The 20,178-nt window shown below is 45.5% G+C and overlaps 1 protein-coding gene across 1 annotated transcript in view; it reads right to left on the minus strand.

Moving 5' to 3' along the window:
• The window catches only part of FBXL13 (F-box and leucine rich repeat protein 13), a 189,108-nt gene that overhangs the window by 40,704 nt on the left and 128,226 nt on the right, over nucleotides 1-20,178 (minus strand). Inside the window, exons 14-18 of the mRNA XM_030216541.1 lie at nucleotides 17,171-17,291; nucleotides 16,912-17,074; nucleotides 15,636-15,755; nucleotides 13,537-13,663; nucleotides 2,781-2,864 (exon numbers count right to left, since the gene is read on the minus strand). Of these exons, the coding sequence (XP_030072401.1) occupies nucleotides 2,781-2,864; nucleotides 13,537-13,663; nucleotides 15,636-15,755; nucleotides 16,912-17,074; nucleotides 17,171-17,291 (615 nt within the window). The remainder of the gene's footprint in view (nucleotides 1-2,780; nucleotides 2,865-13,536; nucleotides 13,664-15,635; nucleotides 15,756-16,911; nucleotides 17,075-17,170; nucleotides 17,292-20,178) is intronic.

The following is a 20,178-nucleotide window of genomic DNA, read 5'->3' on the forward strand; positions in this document are numbered from 1 at the left end:
AACATAGGGTACCATACTGACACAGGCAAACTGGGAATAACTCAAGCTCTCTAGAGCAGGAGGTCTCAATCCGGTCCTCAGGACGCACCTAGCCAGTCAGGTTTTCAGGATACCCACAATGAATATGCATGAGATAAGTTTACATGCACTGCCTCCATTGTATTCAAATTTATCTCATGCATATTCATTGTGGATATCCTGAAAACTTGACTGGCTAGGTGTGTCCTGAGGACTGGATTGAGAACCCCTGCTCTAGAGAATCAGAGACCTTGATCGACTCCATGTTATGGTATTTCTCTGTCATAAAGAGAGATCCCTATTTATTTAGATTTTGCTCACACCTTTTTCAGCAGTAGCTCAAGGTGAGTTACATTCAGGTACTCTGGATATTTCTCTGTCCCAGGAGGGCTCACAATATATGTTTGTACCTAAGGCAATGGAGGCTTAAGTGACTTGCCCAAGATCACAAGGAGCAGCAGCGGGATTTAAACCGGCCACCTCTGGATTGCAAGACCTGTGCTCTTACCACTAGGCTACTCCTCCACTAGCAACATTCCATGTAGAAGGCTGCCCTTGCAGATAGCAATGCGGCCGCGCAGGCTTCTGTTTCTGTGAGTCTGACGTCCTGCACGCATGTGCAGGATGTCAGACTCACAGAAACAGAAGCCTGCGCAGCCGCGTTGCTGATATGCAAGGGCAGGCTTCTACATGGAATGTTGCTAGTGGAATAGCAACATTCCATGTAGAATCTCAAATAGTAGCAACATTCCATGTAAAATCTCAGATAGTAGCAATAGAATCTCAAATAATTTATTTGGATTTTGCTCACACCTTTTTCAGTAGTAGTTCAAGGTGAGTTACATTCAGGTACTCTGGATATTTCTCTGTCCCAGGAGGGCTCATAATCTAAGTTTGTACCTGAGGCAATGGAGGGTTAAGTGACTTGCCCAAGATCACAAGGAGCAGCAGTGGGATTTGAACCGGCCACCTCTGAATTGTAAGACCAGTGCTCTAACCCCTAGGCCACTCCTCCATTCCTGTGTACAGTGGTCTGGAAACAAGTTTCCTAATAATATTTTTTTATTTTTGTCCACCTTTCCAAATGATGCTTGAGACTGCATATGGATCATTAGAATCAGATAATATATGGGGAACCAGTACAGGAAACTTTGTATTTCTTAGTATATATTGTTAAATATTTTATTTTATATCAGGGTGGGCTCAGGCCCATCCACTTTGGGTTCAGGCCCACCCAATAGCAGCACATCTCTAATATGGCTGGCAGGGGTTCCCAAGCCCCACCAGCCGAAAACTCCCAACTGTCCCTCCTGCATACCTTTTAAATAGCAGATCTTTGCCTGCTACAAGCAGCGACTGATACATACTGTTCGCACCGGCCCTGAAGCCTTCCCTCTGATGTATTCCTGCTTATGCAGAAACAGGAAGTTGCATCAGAGGGAAGGCTGTGGGGGCCAACAAGAGCACTGTGTATTAGTTGCTGCTCGTTGCCAGTGAAAATCTGCTATTTATAAAGGTATGCGGGGGAGGGGGATGTTTGAGAGACCATATGGCATGCAGGCGCGAGAGAGACCAAATTACTTGTGGGACAAGGCCCACCCATCTTGGGCCCAGGCCCACCCAAAATTGGGTGTCTGGCTACGGCTCTGTTTTATATTTGTGATAAGATTGTTAAGACAAACATTTAAACACCATTTTAAGGTATTTCAACTAAGAACTAGCTTCCCAAGAGCCAGTTAGTATCTGTATGGCAAGTGTTTGGAAAATTCTGTGGGCCATATTTGGTCATGGCCCAACCAACTTTCCTTCAAACTCTCAGCCTATAAAAAGAGGCCTTTGCCACACCTTAATCTGACTCTTAAAGGCCAGATTAGAGTCAAAAAACAAACCTAAATTACTTACTTCGGATAGAAACAAAAACTGTGGCATCTTCAAATAGTTGGATAATGGGAGCAGGGAGGGCCTTTACTTACTACCCCCAAACTTCTGTTTTATTGTGATTGAGGTCCAAGATATTTACTGAAATCATCGCCTGAAACTAGCTAAAAAGGCGAGAAGAGAAATGGAAGCTACTCCTCTATTTTTAGGTACATTGAGTGTAACTCAGAGGATTGGGGATGGGAGGATGTACTACATTTTACACAGGAAGGCTTAGATTCAGTGGCGTACCAAGGGGGGTGCTGCGGTGCGCGCCTGTTGCCCTGTTTCAGTCCGATTTTGCAATTCGCATGTGTTCACTGCTCCCTCTGAGTCTGCCCCGGAACAGGTTACTTCCTGTTCCTGAGCAGACTCAGAGGGAGCAGTGAACACATGCGAATTGCGAAATCGGACTGAAACAGGGCAACAGGCATGCGCCGCAGCACCCCCCCCCAGCGGCGTGCACCCGGGGTGGTGTCATTTTGCCGGGGGGGGGGGGGGAGAGGTGTCATTTCGCTGTGGGGGGGTCGCGCTGCACCCGGGGGGGGGGGGGGGCACATCGGCAATCCGCCCCGGGTGTCAGCTAGGGTCGGAACGCCACTGCTTAGATTCTGAATTTTTAATATTTTTGTGGCATCTATGTATGGTGACAGAACTGTAATGTGAGCCACAATGTAGTAAATTAGGCCAGTAGAAAACGTTTAACTACAACTTGTGTGCTGACCTTTATTTTACGTACATAAGTCACTAGTCGAAAATCTTGTTCAGTCAGTGAAGAAGGATTTACCTCCACATTCTCCTTAACCTTACCTGCTTTTGAGGGAAATGTTTCTTTATAACTTTACCTTCATTCCCATATCAGTGATCCCAAGACATTCAGATACGATAAGCTCTTTGATCTTGCCTCTGGTGCCAAGAGCAGCCAAACCCTACATGCAAAGATAAAAACTGCATATGAAAAATGAGTTTAGTTTATTAATCTGATAAACACATTACTATCCACATTACTAACACATTTAGAAGGAATGGTTCCGCGGAATCTTAATGCAGATTGGGTGGCGACGCCGGTAATTGGGAAACAAAACAGGAGCTGGGCAGACTTCTACGGTCTACTCCGATTGTGACTGAACAGACAGGGATGGGCTGGAGTGTAAATTTTAAGGGGCTTCGATGTTAGCTTCAGAACTTAGTACAAGAACAGTGCTGGGCAGACTTCTACGGTCTGTGCCCTGAGAAAGGCAAGGACAAATCAAACTCGGGAATACATATAAAGTATCTTGTTGGGCAGACTGGATGGACCGTACAGGTCTTTATCTGCCGTCATTTACTATGTTACTAGCAGGCTTATTTTTGAAAGAGAAGGGTGCCCATCTTCCGACACAAATCGGGAGATGGGCGTCCTTCTCTCAGGGTCGCCCAAATCGGCATAATCGAAAGCCGATTTTGGGCGTCCTCAACTGCTTCCCATCGCAGGGACGACCAAAGTTCACGGGGGCGTGTCAGCACCATAGCGAAGGCGGGACTGGGGCATGATTAGGAGGTGGGCGTCCTCGGCTGATAATGGAAAAAAGAAGGGCATCCCTGATGAGAACGTGGCTGACTTTACTTGGTCCATTTTTTCTTACGACCAAGCCGTGAAAAGGTGCCCGAACTGACCAGATGACCACTGGAGGGAATTGGGGATGACCTCCCCTTTCTCCCCCAGTGGTCACCAACCCCCTCCCACTCTAAAAAAAAACTTAAATTTTTTTTTTGCCAGCCTCTATGCCAGCCTAAACTGTCATACCCAGCTCCTTGACAGCAGTATGCAGGTCCCTGGAGCAGTTTTAGTGGGTGCAATGCACTTCAGTCAGGCAGACAGAGCCCCCCCCCCCACACCTGTTACACTTGTGGTGATAAATGGGAGCCCTCCAAAACCCACCTGAAACCCACTGTACCCACATGTAGGTGCCCCCCTTCACCCCTTAGGGCTATGGTAGTGGTGTACAGTTATGGGGAGTGGGTTTTGGGGGGCTCAGCACCCAAGGTAAGGGAGCTATGCACCTGGGAGCAATTTGTGAAGTCCACTGCAGTGCCCCCTAGGGTGCCTGGTTGGTGTCCTGGCATGTCAGTGGGACCAATGCACTACGAATTCTGGCTCCTCCCATGACCAAGGGCTTGGAATTGGTCATTTTTGAGATGGGTGTCCTCGGTTTCCATTATGGCCAAAAACCGGGGACGACCATCTCTAAGGTCGACCATCTCAACATTTAGGTCGACCATCTCTAAGGTCGACCTAAATGTTGAGATTTGGGCATCCCCGACCGTATTATCGAAATGAAAGATGGACGCCCATCTTGTTTTGATAATAAGGGTTTCCCCGTCCCTTTGCCGGGACGTCCTTAGAGATGGGCGCCCTTTGAGATTGTCTTCCCCGTTCGATTATGCTCCTCTATGTATCCCATAAAATGAACACAGAACCCCAGAGAACTCTATTTAAAATGTAATTATAATTTCTGAATTTAAATTTTTTAATACTATGAATATTAATTCCAAAAATGTAATGTTCGCCTTCTCAGTTTTCAGCATGGGACTTCTGGTGCTCAGATGCTTACTTCATTATGAGGTCCTTGTACTATGCTGCAGTAATCACTAGTGTCCGCATACCGCAGCTTAAAATGGCTTTCCACAGGATGCGCTCAGGCGTCCTGCTGCGGTAACTTCCAAATCTGCACAAGCTAACCACATGCTACAAAACGTTTTTTAATTTTTCTTGGAGGGGGCATGTCTTGGGGGCGAGGAGTGGGAATTCCTGCACTTATCAGTTAGCGCAGCTACAGTACCACATGCTGATTAGCATGGGATTAGCATGTGAGCCCTTACGGCCTACAAACCAGGTGTCAGTAAGTGCTCACGTGCTAATTTTTTAAGGGAGGAGTGGCCTAATGGTTAGTGCAGCGGGCCTTGATCCTGGTAACCTGGGTTTGATGCCCACTGTAGCTCCTTGTAACCTTGGGCAAGTCACTTAACCCTCCATTGCCCCAGGTACAAAAACTTAGATTGTGAGCCCTCTAGGGACAGAGAAAGTACCTGCATATAATGTGTACAGCACTGCGTACGTCCAGTAGCACTATAGAAATGATTAGTAGTAGTAGTAATAATGGCAATATTGGGATTTTCTGGAAATTTAAATGATGTATGAGGAATATCTATGCATCAGTGGCGTAGCCATAGGTGGGCCTGGGTCATATGACCTTAAGTTAGACACTCTGATAGAACACGCCAAGTGTGAGTACCGTAATGCCAATTACACGTGTAATAGCCATTAGAATACTAGAGTAAGTATCCATTTATGCACGTAACCTTAGGTGTGAGCACTTATGCCAGCTCAATGGCTGATATAAGTGCGCACCTAACTGATGTCGCCACGTGCATAAGTGACAGTATTCCATAACCCGTGCACACTTATCCTGACCTACCTATGCCCCACCCATATCCACACCCCCCTAGAAGTCGTGCACTATAAATCCTGTGCATACAGCTTCTAAGAATGCTCATTGGTGTCGTTGATGATACGTTGAAACCTTCTGCTCAGTGTGCTGCTGCGGCTAAGAAAGCAAATAGAATGTTAGGTATTATTAGGAAAGGAATGGAAAACAAAAATGAGGATGTTATAATGCCTTTGTATCGCTCCATGGTGCGACCCCACCTCGAATATTGTGTTCAATTCTGGTCACCGCATCTCAAAAAAGATATAGTGGAATTAGAAAAGGTGCAGAGAAGGGTGACGAAAATGATAAAGGGGATGGGACGACTTCCCTATGAGGAAAGGCTAAAGCGGCTAGGGCTCTTCAGCTTGGAGAAAAGGCGGCTGAGGGGAGATATGATAGAGGTCTATAAAATAATGAGTGGAGTTGAACGGCTAGATGTGAAGCGTCTGTTCCTGCTTTCCAAAAATACTAGGACTAGGGGGCATGCGATGAAACTACAATGTAGTAAATTTAAAACGAATCGGAGAAAATTTGTCTTCACTCAACGTGTAATTAAACTCTGGAATTCGTTGCCAGAGAATGTGGTAAAGGCGGTTAGCTTAGTGGAGTTTAAAAAAGGTTTGGACGGCTTCCTAAAGGAAAAGTCCATAGACCGTTATTAAATGAACTTGGGGAAAATCCACTATTTCTGGGATAAGCAGTATAAAATGTTTTGTACTTTTTTGGGATCTTGCCAGATATTTGTGACCTGGATTGGCCACTATTGGAAACAGGATGCTGGGCTCGATGGACCTTAGGTCTTTCCTAGTATGTTAATAATTATGTACTTATTATTAAGGTCATTTATTGCCTATTATTGCTAGTTAACACCCATGCAACTGACCTTATTCTGTAACTTGCATGTGCAAATTTGCACCCTAAGCCTAAATTTGGATGCCCAACTTTAGAGAATTTGGGGGACAGTAGCACTGAACATACTCTGGCATCACTGTTTAAGTTACTATGGTCACAGTGCCGGCTGAATATTGACCCCATAGGTTCAAAGAGGATTTGTCATTTTTCTCCTGATGATGACAATTCGCATTGTCCAAACATCCAGTAGGATTGTACTACCAGATGATAAAACATGTACAATCTCCAGACATTTTTGTACAGACAGACTGTCAGGAGAAGATGATAAATGTCTTTTTCTAATGTGCCTTTGAGGAGTTTATCCTAGCATGGGTCTGATGAACAGCAGCATTCCAGACAGAGGAAACCATACTGTCATGAACCGTAAAGCCGTATTCTTTGCATAAAACAACCCCGGTGGACACACATTTCACCAGGGCTCCCTTTTACCATTCTGTACTACCAATTTGATGACTCTTTCTACTTGCAGAGTTCCCTTGACCTCAGGGAGGTTTCTTCTGCTGTCCACAGAGATCTGTCTGTTCAAAACATTCCCAGTCACATAATTTGAAGGGTTGTGTGTACAGAAGGAAAGTCCTTGTAATTAGCACTGTTCTTACTGTGCAGGCATAGATGGGAGTCCTTATGGAATAAATTATACATTTTTGCTATTGTTTTGTTCCTGTTTTCCTTTGGAAGGCCTCTCGCCTTACAACTCTCCCATCTGGCATACATCAGAGAGTCATCATGCTCAGCCACCAGTACTTTCTGATTCTTCTCAAACGCTTATAGCACAAGAAGTTGGAACATGCCCATGGTCAATGCCTTTATTTCTCAGTAATTGATGAGTGTATAGCCATGATGTTTTCTTGAAGTTCGTAAATACATGTACTGCATATCTCACTTTTCTGCCAGCCCTCCGGCTAACTCGACTGCAGCTCTTTTTTTTTTTTTTGTTACATTTGTACCCCGCGCTTTCCCACTCGTGGCAGGCTTGATGCGGCTTACATATTGTATACAGGTACTTATTTGTACCTGGGGCAATGGAGGGTTAAGTGACTTGCCCAGAGTCACAAGGAGCTGCCTGTGCCTGAAGTGGGAATCGAACCCAGTTCCCCAGGACCAAAGTCCACCACGCTAACCACTAGGCCACTCCTCCACTGTTGCTACTATTTGAGATTCTACATGGAATGTTGCTATTCCACTAGCAACATTCCATGTAGAAGTCGGCCCTTGCAGATCACCAATGTGGCCGCGCAGGCTTCTGCTTCTGTGAGTCTGACGTCCTGCACGTACGTGCAGGACGTCAGACTCACAGAAACAGAAGCCTGCACAGCCTTCTACATGCTAGCAACATTCCATGTAGAATCTCCAACAGTAGCAACATTCCATGTAGAATCTCCAATAGTATCTATTTTATTTTTGTTATATTTGTACCCTGCGCTTTCCCACTCATGGCAGGCTCAATGCGGCTTACATGGGGCAATGGAGGGTTAAGTGACTTGCCCAGAGTCACAAGGAGCTGCCTGTGCCTGAATTGGGAATCGAACTCAGTTCCCCAGCACCAGAGTCCACCACCCTAACCACTAGGCCACTCCTCCACTTGCACACTTTCCTCTTGTACATTTGGCTTTCCCAGTTCTCATGCTTTCTCTTTCATTTTTAATTTCTCAAATTTTATACACAAACAAAATACTTGTTACAATAAAGAGAAGCCACTTTATGACTGAAGGAAGATAGCTATACAAGGAAATACAAATCATTGAACCATCTCTTCAAGTCTGTAAAACAGGAGGGGGTCCATAGACTCGAATCACAGGAAATAAAGAATGAAGAGCTATGAACCAACTGAAAAAGTGTATCTTCTACAGAGGTTCATCTAGCTTCCTCCACTAAGCAGGAATACTAGTCACAACTTCCAGATTCGCTGTAGGTCTCTTCTTCTCAATGGCTAGCAACGCAAGAACATAGAGAGGGGCTGGGGTTCAAAAAATATATCTAATACCTTGATATTTAATTAAACATTTACAAGGAAAATGTAAGAAAAATAAAACTCCCATCTGCAACACACCAGACCTCAATAACAAAAACTGCCTCTGTCTCTTCAGTGTGGCCTTCGTAACATCTGGATATATCCTCACTTGACAATTCATAAACATGGGATCCTTAATCCTCAAGGACATTTTAAGTAACCAATCTCTGTCAGGGTCAAGTGCACAAGTTATCAATAGAGTTGATGTTCCCTCAGGGTCTGACCCAAATTCCTTAAAAAAAGAAAACCCAGTCGGTTCCAAACAGCCTTGCATGTTACTCTCTTTCCTCTTAATTTTTTTAGATTGTAAACTCTATAGAGCAGGGACTGTCTCTCTATGTCAAGTGTTCAGCACTGCGTGCGTCTGGTAGCGCTATACAAATGTTAATAATAATAATAATAATAATAATAATTTGAGTTAAAATAGTGTGCTCTGGAGAGGGCAGATCTGCTTCCTGAGGAATTTTCAGAACATTTTTCACAAATCTTTTATACATCTTAGATGCAAAAAATGGTAGGCAGAGGAGGAAATTTATGACTGAAGGAAAATAGCTATATAAGGAGTGGCCTAGTGGTTAGGGTGGTGGACTTTGGTCCTGAGGAACTGAGTTTGATTCCCACTTCAGGCACAGGCAGCTCCTTGTGACTCTGGGCAAGTCACTTAACCCTCCATTGCCCGCCGCATTGAGCCTGCCATGAGTGGGAAAGCACAGGGTACAAATGTAACAAAAATAAAATAGATACTATTGGAGATTCTACATGGAATGTTGCTACTATTGGAGATTCTACATGGAATGTTGCTATTCCACTAGCGCGGCCACATTGGTGATCTGCAAGGGCCGACTTCTACATGGAATGTTGCTAGTGGAATAGCAACATTCCATGTAGAATCTCAAACAGTACCAACAGTGGAGAAGTGGCCTAGTGGTTAGGGTGGTGGACTTTGGTCCTGGGGAACTGAGTTCGATTCCCACTTCAGGCACTGGCAGCTCGTTGTGACTCTGGGCAAGTCACTTAACCCTCCATTGCCCCATGTAAGCCGCATTGAGCCTGCCATGAGTGGGAAAGCACAGGGTACAAATGTAACAAAAAAATGAAGATTGCATGACCTACCAGAATTTTCCAGTGCCCAATGCCTCAGTTTTCCTGTGTATCACAACAGAGTATTTCACTGCCTTGAAATAGCTTAACCTTTTCTTCTAACACTGTAACTCTCTACCATCAACTCATGTAAAGGAAGCTTCTGTTGCTGAAAATCCTCTAACTTCTGAGCAATTACTTTCATTGATCTCAACAGGGACATCTCACGAGGTTTCACAATTAAATATTTTAGGCCTCACCAAAAGTACAGCCTGAGTTGCTGAAGATGGTGTCTGTCAAAGTGAGAGAGTGTTCTTGCATCCAAGAAACTTTGCTGCTTGGCCTCCAAATGCCTCACAGTTGAACCAGCTGTGTCTCCTGGGTGCTATATTTCACTCCTCAATCTATATGTACACCCACAATGAAAGTCCATGGTTCCTTCTGAATGAAAAGAAGAATTAAATTTGCATAATAGGATGCAAATTTAAGCACGTTATTATCTCTGATCGTAGGGTAAAGCAGTGGCGTAGCCAGACGTTGGCGGGAGGGGGGTCCATAGCCCGAGGTGAGGGGGCACATTTTAGCCCCTCCCGGCACTGCTGACCCCACCCGCCATTGCCGACACCCCCTGCCACCACCACCACCAACATTGACCACCCCCCACTGCTGACGACCCTCTCAACCCCCCCTCCCGCCACCAACCCTCCCCCGCCATCGCCTACCTTTGCTGGCGGAGGACCCCAACCCCCGCCAGCCGAGGTCCTCTTCTTCCTTCATTTTGTTTCTGAGTCTGATCTGTGAGGACGTCAGACTCACAGAAACAGAACGAAGCCTTGCGATCTGCAGGGCTTCATCCTGTTTCTGTGAGTCTGACGTCCTCCACGTTGTAATTGCAGGTCGTCAGACCCAGAAACAGAACGAAGGAAGAAGGAAGAAGAGGACCTCGGCTGGCGGGGGTTGGGGTCCCCCACCAGCAAAGGTAGCAGACGGCGACGGCGGGTTGACAGCAGGTTGGCAGCAGGAGAGGGGGTCGACAGGGTCATCAGCAGGGGGGTCCAGGGCCAAATCTACAGGGGCCCAAGCCCCCGTTGCCCCACGTAGCTAAGCCCCTGGGGTAAAGTGTGGGAGGATTGTACCTGAGCATGTGCTTATATGGTGTGAAGCCCCACCCAGCGCATCCCAGGATGTACTGGGCAGGGCCGAGCACTGCCATTTCCAAGGCAGCGTCGATGGAAAAGGAAGGAGGCCACCTCCCTCCTCCAATGAAGGTAGGAGGGTAGGGAACAGGGCTGCTAGACCACCGGGTCGGGGTGGGGGGGGAGGGTTGACTCGCGGCCCACTGGGCAACCAGGGCTCTGTTTGAGGGGATGCTAGGGGGGGTTAGGGTGGATGGAGACCTACCGGACCTCCAGCCCCCATGTCGCTGGGGGGGATTGGGTCGGGGTTCCTACTCCTGCGGGGGGGGGGGGGGCTGCTGCATTGGGGGAAATGAGGGGCCTTCTAGCATGCAAATGCATGCAAAACAGGGCTCACCATTCCTCCCCAATGGTCTGTAAACCGTAACGCCAACTCTGAGCTGGTGTAGGGTTTGCCGTGGAGAGCGTACCAATGTTTGGCGTGCTTTTCGCTGATCATTGGGGAGGAATACATTTAGCATGCATTTCCATGCTACTTGCACTAAGAGCCCTGTTTTGCATGCATTTGCATACTAGTTGCATTCAGAGCCCACGAGCGCATTGTTTCACACGCTCAGGGGCTCTGATCATGGGACGGTAGCAAACGCTGGTGATAGTATGGCACTAACAGTCTCTAGAACCTGCGTTTGCTTCTGATCATTGGCCGATCTGTACATTACCTATATTTCAACTAACTAGAATTGTGAATATTGATATCTACAATCATCCATCCATATCAACATTGTTGACCCCTGAACCAGGGGCTTTCACACCAAAACACAGATCTGCGTCTTGTCCCACTTTAAGATTTTTGTCTTGATAAACTTTTTTTTACATACCCTCCTGTTGGAGTTGGATTGGGCCACCCCTCACTTTTTCTTTTGATTCTGTTAAGATTTCTAACACTCAGCCAGCACTAGTGCAGCCGCCTGGCCTTGAATAGGCATTCCTAGCTTGTTATCTGCTCTATTTCCTTGTCCCTTTCCTGTGTGGGATCAGATAGTGTGCCAAACACTGCAGTGTTTTCCATTACAAGAGATTCTTCCCTGCTCAAGTTAAATCCATATACAGAGACACTATTTCTGAAATATCTCACAGCTACTGTGAAAGCGTTCATCTGTAGCAAGGCTTCTCCTATTCTGTGGCAGTTTTAGGGTAAATTCTGCGGTAAGGCACACAGCATTCTGCATCCAAAACAGGGGTGGACTGACAGTGATCTGGGCCCGTGGGCAGAAAGGGTCATTGGGCCCCAGCCTCCGCCCCTCTTTTGTTTCCAGCACCCCCCTGCACCCTACAACCCCCCCCCCCCGGGGCCTACCTTTAAGAGTCCTGGCCCTGGTGGTCTAGTGGCCTCTGCGGGGGGGGGGGGGGGCACGCCGCTGGGGGGGGGTTACTTCCTGTTCCGGGGCAGAGAAGAAGCATGGAACCACGAGGACAGGCGCGCGCGGCACCCCCCCCCCCAGCGGCATGCACCCGGCGGGGGGGGGGGGGGTTCCTTCGCGGGGGTGTCCTTTCGCCAGGGGGGGCGCTGCACCCAGGGGGCGGGGCACATCGGCGATCCGCCCCGGGTGCCAGCCCCCCCAGGAACGCCACTGGGTTTTCAGAATATCCACAATGAATATTCATGAGAGACAGAGTAGAATGCACTACCTCCACTACATGCAAATCTCTCTCATGAATATTCATTGTGGATATCCTGAAAACCTGACTAGGCTGGGGTGCCTGATGGACCAGGTTTGGGAACCACTGACCTAAGGGATCCTTTTACTAAGCCGCGGTAAAAAGTGCACCCTTGCGCAGGTTTTCCCCATGCGCTAAGGCCATTTTTACCAAAGCAGTAAATTGGCCAATTTTCCAATTTTTGCATTAATGGCCACGCGCTTATGTGGCCATTAAAAAATGTAGCACATGTGCAATTACCAACACCTATTTTGTAGGTGGTAATGGCTCATGCACTAATCCTGTGAAACTAGTTAGCGCACGGATGATGTAGCAGTGGTGAATTGGGCTCTTCAGCTTGGAAAAGAGACGTCTGAGGAGGGATATGATTGAGGTCTACAAAATCCTGAGTGGTGTAGAAAGAGTGGAAGTAAATCAATTTTTTACTCATTCCAAAAGTACACTCAATGAAGTTACATGGAAATACTTTTAAAACAAATAGGAGGAAATGTTTTTCACTCAATGAATAGTTAAGCTCTGGAACTCTTTGCCGGAGGATGTGGTAACAGCGGTTAGTGTATCTGGGTTTAAAAAAAGGTTTGGACAAGGTCCTGGAGGAAACGTCCAAAGCCTGCTATTGAGACAGATAGGGTGCAGTAACTCTTTGCCCTGGGATTGGTAGCCAGGATTCTGCCAGGTACTTGTGACCTGGATTGGCCACTGCTGAAAGCAGGATACTGGGCTAGATGGGCCATTGGTCTAACCCAGCATGGTATTCTTGTGTTCTTATGCAGGAAACCCCATGCTCTGCCCCTTCCAACAAAAATATAAAAATATTTTTGGCAGCAGTTAGCATGTGCTGATTTGGATCTTACTGCAGGACACCTGAGCATGTCCCAAGGTAAATCAATTTAAGCTGTGGTAAGCGAGCACTAGCTTTTACTGTCTGCAGCTCAGTGAAAGGGCCCCTAAGCTAGGAACTCACTCCTGATTTCCTGTTCTAGGCACCTCAGCAGTCCTAAACCTAGGTTCCTCACTTTTGGGTACTTATTTTCAGCTAAACTTAAGCATCTAAGGACTGAAAAGCATCTAAGCTGAATAGGAACCTAACTTAGGCAACTAACAAAGGTGCTTAAGTTAAGGAACTCTGCTTTTTTGAGTATCAGATTCCAAATTCATTTCTTGTAAAAATTAATCGCAATGTGGACTAAAGTTCCAGAAGAGAAAAGTTGATAACTTTAATGTATATGCTTCCTATTCAGCCTAACAACAGCAGTGAAATACTTGTCTCTACCTGGTCAGAAATGTTGGTCCCAGAGAGGTCAATGGAGATTAAGGACTGCATGTTCCCTAGAAGTTCAATCCCAGAATCAGTCACATTTTCACAATAACGGAGATTCAAATAGGTCAAGCTATGACATCTAAAAGTTAAAAAAAGAATCAATTAGTAACATAGTAGATGACGGCAGAAAAAGACCTGCACGGTCCATCCAGTCAGCCCAACAAGATAACTCATATGTGCTACTTTTTGTGTATACCCTACTTTGATTTGTATCTGTGCTCTTCAGGGCACAGACCGTATAAGTCTGCCCAGCACTATCCCCGCCTCCCAACCACCAGCCCCGCCTCCTACCACCGGCTCTGGCACAGACTGTATAAGTCTGCCCAGCACTATCCCTGCCTCCCACCTCCTAGCTGGTCATTTTGTGAAGACCTCCCAAGAGACCCTAACTCACGGCTGGGCAAACCAACTGCTCCGAGGGTCACACTGGGAGCTGTGGCTGAGCTGGGGGCCCAAAGAGAGGGGAGGAAGAAGAGGGGCCCCCAATCCAGTCATGATCCCCAACATAACCCTTGTACTATAAGAAGCCAATAATCATAATGTGGCCCTTTTATTAAAGTATGCTAGCACTTGGTTTTCCCGTGTGCTCTGGCCACCTCTTACCACAGCTGCAAAAAAGCCAATTTTACATTTACGGCAATAATGGCCAGGCGCTATGTTCAAAATTAGTGCCTGGCCATTTACCGCATGAGCCCTTATTGCCTCCTATTTAGTAGGTGGTAAGGGCTCATGGTCTAATCCAGCAGTAATTGGGCAGCTCATACCAATGTGGCTGTGCTGCCGATTACTGCTGGGAACGCCCCCCGCGATAGAAAATAGAAAATGATTTTCTACCCTGGGAAACAGCGATGAAGTGTTCGAGGCTACAGAGAGGTGATCACAAAGCAAATGTAAATGTATGTGGGTGAAATAAATTTCTGAGTCTGTATGTACTTTGTGACTCTGCCAATGTTCTGCCCGAATTAAGTTTCCCGAAACAACTGTTTACTTATTTAAACATTTAATATTCCACCTCATCATGCATTCTAAAAGCCTTGAAAACTACGAACGACCACCTAAACTTCTGGATAACACTAAAAACTAACCTGTTTAAAAAGGCATACCCTACCGATCCAACATAAATGCCTGATCTTTGCAACACAACAAAACTAAAGAACGTAATGGACATAACACAACTCTTCCGTTGTACGATTCACTAATGTGGCTGTGCCACATAAACTTTATCTGACCACAACATCACTTTGTAATTTGTTTACACCGGAGTCTGTAACGCCTCTCCGGTACTATGTAAGCCTACAAATAGATGTGAAAATGTGGGATATAAATGTAACAAATAAATAAATAAATGCCTTCTTGTCAACACATGCATTTTTATACATGTAACCTGTTGGGTCATTTTATAAGAGGTCCTGTACACACGTAAAAAGAAGTTTGGGCATGGGAGAAAAGTTTATAAAATCATCTATAAATTTGCATCGAAGGTTTAGAATAATAGCACTCAGGTGTGTGATTGGCACCACAAATTGGCATTTATGCGAATTGTAACACGTAAGTCCGGGGCTGCACACATAGGTGGAGTGTAAGGGGGGTCATGGACATGTCTCTGAATTATGCACACTTCAGGGCATACTTAGATGCCAACTGTTACGACTGCCATTGACTTGGTATAACTGCTGGCGTCTAATGTTAGGCAAACCAATGCCAACTTGTGCTCATATTCTATAATAGAATCTTGGTGCCCGGATGCCTTTATAGAGTTGGGACTAAGCACACGGCATTGGGACACCTAAACCTCGGCATCAATTTATAGAATTGTCACCTTAATGGCAAGACTCTACAATTCCACATCGCATAAACAATCACATTACTTAGTATTTGGTATTTTTGATCAAAAGGTTTCAAGAAGGCTATACAACTCATTCACCCTTTTGAAAAATTTTGCTCAGCTTTGCCTATTACATGTTGCACAACATCTTCAAAAAGGCAAGAATGGCAGCTACTACATTTCCACATTAATAGTGACACCGGTCATCAGAAATTCTGCTACCCACCTTTGAGCTATTCTTAGAAGAGAAATATCACTGATACGGACACAGTTTGTCAAATTTAATTCTCTTATCTTCAGACCTGAAGATCCTTCCAGAAAATGTCTGACTCCAGGATCGCTGATTCTGGAACATAAAGACCTTCTTAAAGGCATGCATTATGTAAATCATTTAGGGGCCCTTTTACTAAGCCACATTAAGTGCAAAAGCACACTTAACGCAGGAGAAAAGGCTTATCACCAAGGGCCCCTTTTACCAAGTTGTGGCAACAGGGGGCCTGCGCTGGTGTCAGCTTGTGTTTTTGACACACGCCGAGGCCCCCTTTTACCACAGCGGGTAAAAGGTAGGTCTTTCTTGTTTTGAGGAAATGGCTGTGCGGCAAGTGAAGCACTAGGCCATGCAGCCATTTCAGGGGGAGCCCTTACTGTCAGCCATTGAGGTGGCAGTAAGGGCTCCCACGATGACCCAGAAGTAACCGGGCAGCACTGCCCGATTACCACCGGGTACACACCTGATATGACGATGCACTGGGGGTGGGAAGTACCACCGGGCTGCTGCAGTAGTCTGGCGATACTTTCTTTTTAGCGAGCAGTAAGCCCGCATAGGGCTTACCACCGCTTTGTAAAAGGGGCCCAAAATGTGTTAAAGTGTTTTGCTGTAATATGCCTGTCAGTGCACTAATCACATCCGTTTTTAAAAACATTTTTCAGGAGGGGGCATGTCACGGGTGGGGAATGGGTGTGGAAGCATTATTCAGTTAGCGCGTTCGCATTAGCATGCACTAACTGGATAACGCAGACTTAACATGAAAGCACTAGTGCCTCCTAAATACAGGGCAGTAAGTTCTTCCATGTTAATATTTTTGAGGTCTTGAGCACTCATTGAAAAATTACATCTTGGAAGTTAGGCACCAGATGTGCACAAATTTTAATGACTGCCCATTAACATCATTGGTTGTTAGCACCCAATTATTGATGGTTCAGAGCTCATTAACCAACTTATTTGCGCATGTGTCTTGGAAGTGCGCTCAAAGTTAAGCACACAGCTTTGAGCGCCATATATAGAATCCGGGGATAGACTTCCCGAGCCTCTTATACCAGTGTCCAAAGGAAAAATCAAAAGCATTCAGTACACATCCACAGAAAACTTTTCATTAGCAAGATCAGATATGGACAAATACCAGAAAATGGTGATTAGCACAGAGACACAATAACGACTACTATAGCCAGCGGAATCTTGAGCATAATGAATTCATCTGGTCCCAACACTCACTGTGTGTTACCTTATACAGTCCGCTACATTCAGTACCAAAATGTTCTTCATTGATGCTAGAGCCTTAAGACCGTGATCTGTAATCTTCTGGCAATCAGCTACATAAATATGACTGAGATGCAAGCAGTGCTTGCTGAAGGACTTGAGACTTGAATCGGTAATCCAATTATTTCCTGTTGGTAAGATCAGCAGCCGATCAGCATCACAGAACACACTTAAAAATGCAAATTACTAGTTCCACTGAACTGCTGTACAGTGAGATCTCTGACCTTCAATTCTGATCTTGGTAATCTTTTTCCCTTGGGCCAGGGCTTTAAAAGCAATATCAGAAAGATGTGGAGAACCAAGGAGTGAGATGGACGTCAACTGTTGGCACTGTTCAGTTAAAGGCTTTAAAAGAAAACATTACTAGATACAGCAAAAATGGATGAAAATTATGAACATGGCATACAATCGTCTGATTTTGTTCTTAAGCACTGTCTTACTTTTGATGTAATGAACCTGAAAACACAAATACAGGACTGAATTTTAGGTACGAGTCAGTACAGGGAATAAATATAACGGAGGAACCTTGCAACAGGTCTTGTCTCACAATGGATATGACACTGTGCTTAAAAAAAAAAAAACTATGCAAAGCTTGTTTTCTGCATAACTCTGTCAAAACTTGACCAGTTTCAATAAATTTCAATATATCATCCCGAATAAATTTGCAATAAGTCGCCAACTGTCGTGATATTTTCTTTAGTGCGAATTGATTGGGCCCTACTGCTTCCTGGCTGGCAATGAGTTGAGCCCATTTCTCACTATTTCTTCAAAAACATATTCTATGCTTACTCTAGCAACATAGTAGATGACAGCAGATAAAGACCTGTACAGTTCATCCAGTCTGCCTAACAAAATCATAACATAAGGTATGATGTGATACTATATATGTATACTTGATCTTGATTTGTCTTTGCCATTTTCAGGGCATAGACCATTGAAGTCTGCCTGGCACTGGCCTTGTTCTCCAACTACTGAAGCTGAATCTGTCCAGCCATGATCAGGGCACAAACCATATACAGTGGGGGAAATAAGTATTTGATCCCTTGCTGATTTTGTAAGTTTGCCCACTGACAAAGACATGAGCAGCCCATAATTGAAGGGTAGGTTATTGGTAACAGTGAGAGATAGCACATCACAAATTAAATCCGGAAAATCACATTGTGGAAAGTATATGAATTTATTTGCATTCTGCAGAGGGAAATAAGTATTTGATCCCTCTGGCAAACAAGACCTAATACTTGGTGGCAAAACCCTTGTTGGCAAGCACAGCGGTCAGACGTCTTCTGTAGTTGATGATGAGGTTTGCACACATGTCAGGAGGAATTTTGGTCCACTCCTCTTTGCAGATCATCTCTAAATCATTAAGAGTTCTGGGCTGTCGCTTGGCAACTCGCAGCTTCAGCTCCCTCCATAAGTTTTCAATGGGATTAAGGTCTGGTGACTGGCTAGGCCACTCCATGACCCTAATGTGCTTCTTCCTGAGCCACTCCTTTGTTGCCTTGGCTGTATGTTTTGGGTCATTGTCGTGCTGGAAGACCCAGCCACGACCCATTTTTAAGGCCCTGGCGGAGGGAAGGAGGTTGTCACTCAGAATTGTACGGTACATGGCCCCATCCATTCTCCCATTGATGCGGTGAAGTAGTCCTGTGCCCTTAGCAGAGAAACACCCCCAAAACATAACATTTCCACCTCCATGCTTGACAGTGGGGACGGTGTTCTTTGGGTCATAGGCAGCATTTCTCTTCCTCCAAACACGGCGAGTTGAGTTCATGCCAAAGAGCTCAATTTTTGTCTCATCTGACCACAGCACCTTCTCCCAATCACTCTCGGCATCATCCAGGTGTTCACTGGCAAACTTCAGACGGGCCGTCACATGTGCCTTCCGGAGCAGGGGGACCTTGCGGGCACTGCAGGATTGCAATCCGTTATGTCGTAATGTGTTACCAATGGTTTTCGTGGTGACAGTGGTCCCAGCTGCCTTGAGATCATTGACAAGTTCCCCCCTTGTAGTTGTAGGCTGATTTCTAACCTTCCTCATGATCAAGGATACCCCACGAGGTGAGATTTTGCGTGGAGCCCCAGATCTTTGTCGATTGACAGTCATTTTGTACTTCTTCCATTTCTTACTATGGCACCAACAGTTGTCTCCTTCTCGCCCAGCGTCTTACTGATGGTTTTGTAGCCCATTCCAGCCTTGTGCAGGTGTATGATCTTGTCCCTGACATCCTTAAACAGCTCCTTGCTCTTGGCCATTTTGTAGAGGTTAGAGTCTGACTGATTCACTGAGTCTGTGGACAGGTGTCTTTCATACAGGTGACCATTGCCGACAGCTGTCTGTCATGCAGGTAACGAGTTGATTTGGAGCATCTACCTGGTCTGTAGGGGCCAGATCTCTTACTGGTTGGTGGGGGATCAAATACTTATTTCCCTCTGCAGAATGCAAATAAATTCATATACTTTCCACAATGTGATTTTCCGGATTTAATTTGTGATGTGCTATCTCTCACTGTTACCAATAACCTACCCTTCAATTATGGGCTGCTCATGTCTTTGTCAGTGGGCAAACTTACAAAATCAGCAAGGGATCAAATACTTATTTCCCCCACTGTAAGTTTGCCCAGGACTGCCTTTGCTTCTTAATTACTGGTGTTGCCATCTAATCACCACTGTTTGTTTGGTTCTATTCCTTCCAAATAGAATTCCTTTGTGTTTACCCCATGCATTTTTGAATTCTGTTACTGTTCATCTCCATCACTTCCTGTGGGAGGGCATTCCAGGCATCTACCACTCTCTCTCTGTGAAAAAGTACATCCTGACATTATTCCTGATTCGGCTCCCCTGCAATCTAAATTCATGTCCTCTAGTTCTACCACCTTCCTGTCTCTGGAAAAGGTTTGTTTGTAGACACAGACATTCAAATATTTGAAAGGTATTAATCATATCACCCCGTCTCTCCTTTCCTCCAGGGTACACATGTTCAGGTCCTCAAGTCTCTCCTCATAAATCTTGTGACGCAAGCCCCATACCATTTTAATCACTTTTCTCTGAACTGCTTCAAATCTTTTTACGTCCTTAGCAAGATACAGCCTCCAAAACTGAACACAATACTCCAAATGGGGCCTCACCAACAACTTGTACAGGGGCATCAACACCTCCTTTCTTCTGCTGGTTATATCCCTCTCTATGTAGCCTAGAATCCTTCTGGTCATGGTCACTGCTTTGTCACATTGTT

The sequence above is a fragment of the Microcaecilia unicolor genome, chromosome 10 (genome assembly GCF_901765095.1).
Source record: "Microcaecilia unicolor chromosome 10, aMicUni1.1, whole genome shotgun sequence".
Taxonomy (NCBI): Eukaryota; Metazoa; Chordata; class Amphibia; order Gymnophiona; family Siphonopidae; genus Microcaecilia; species Microcaecilia unicolor.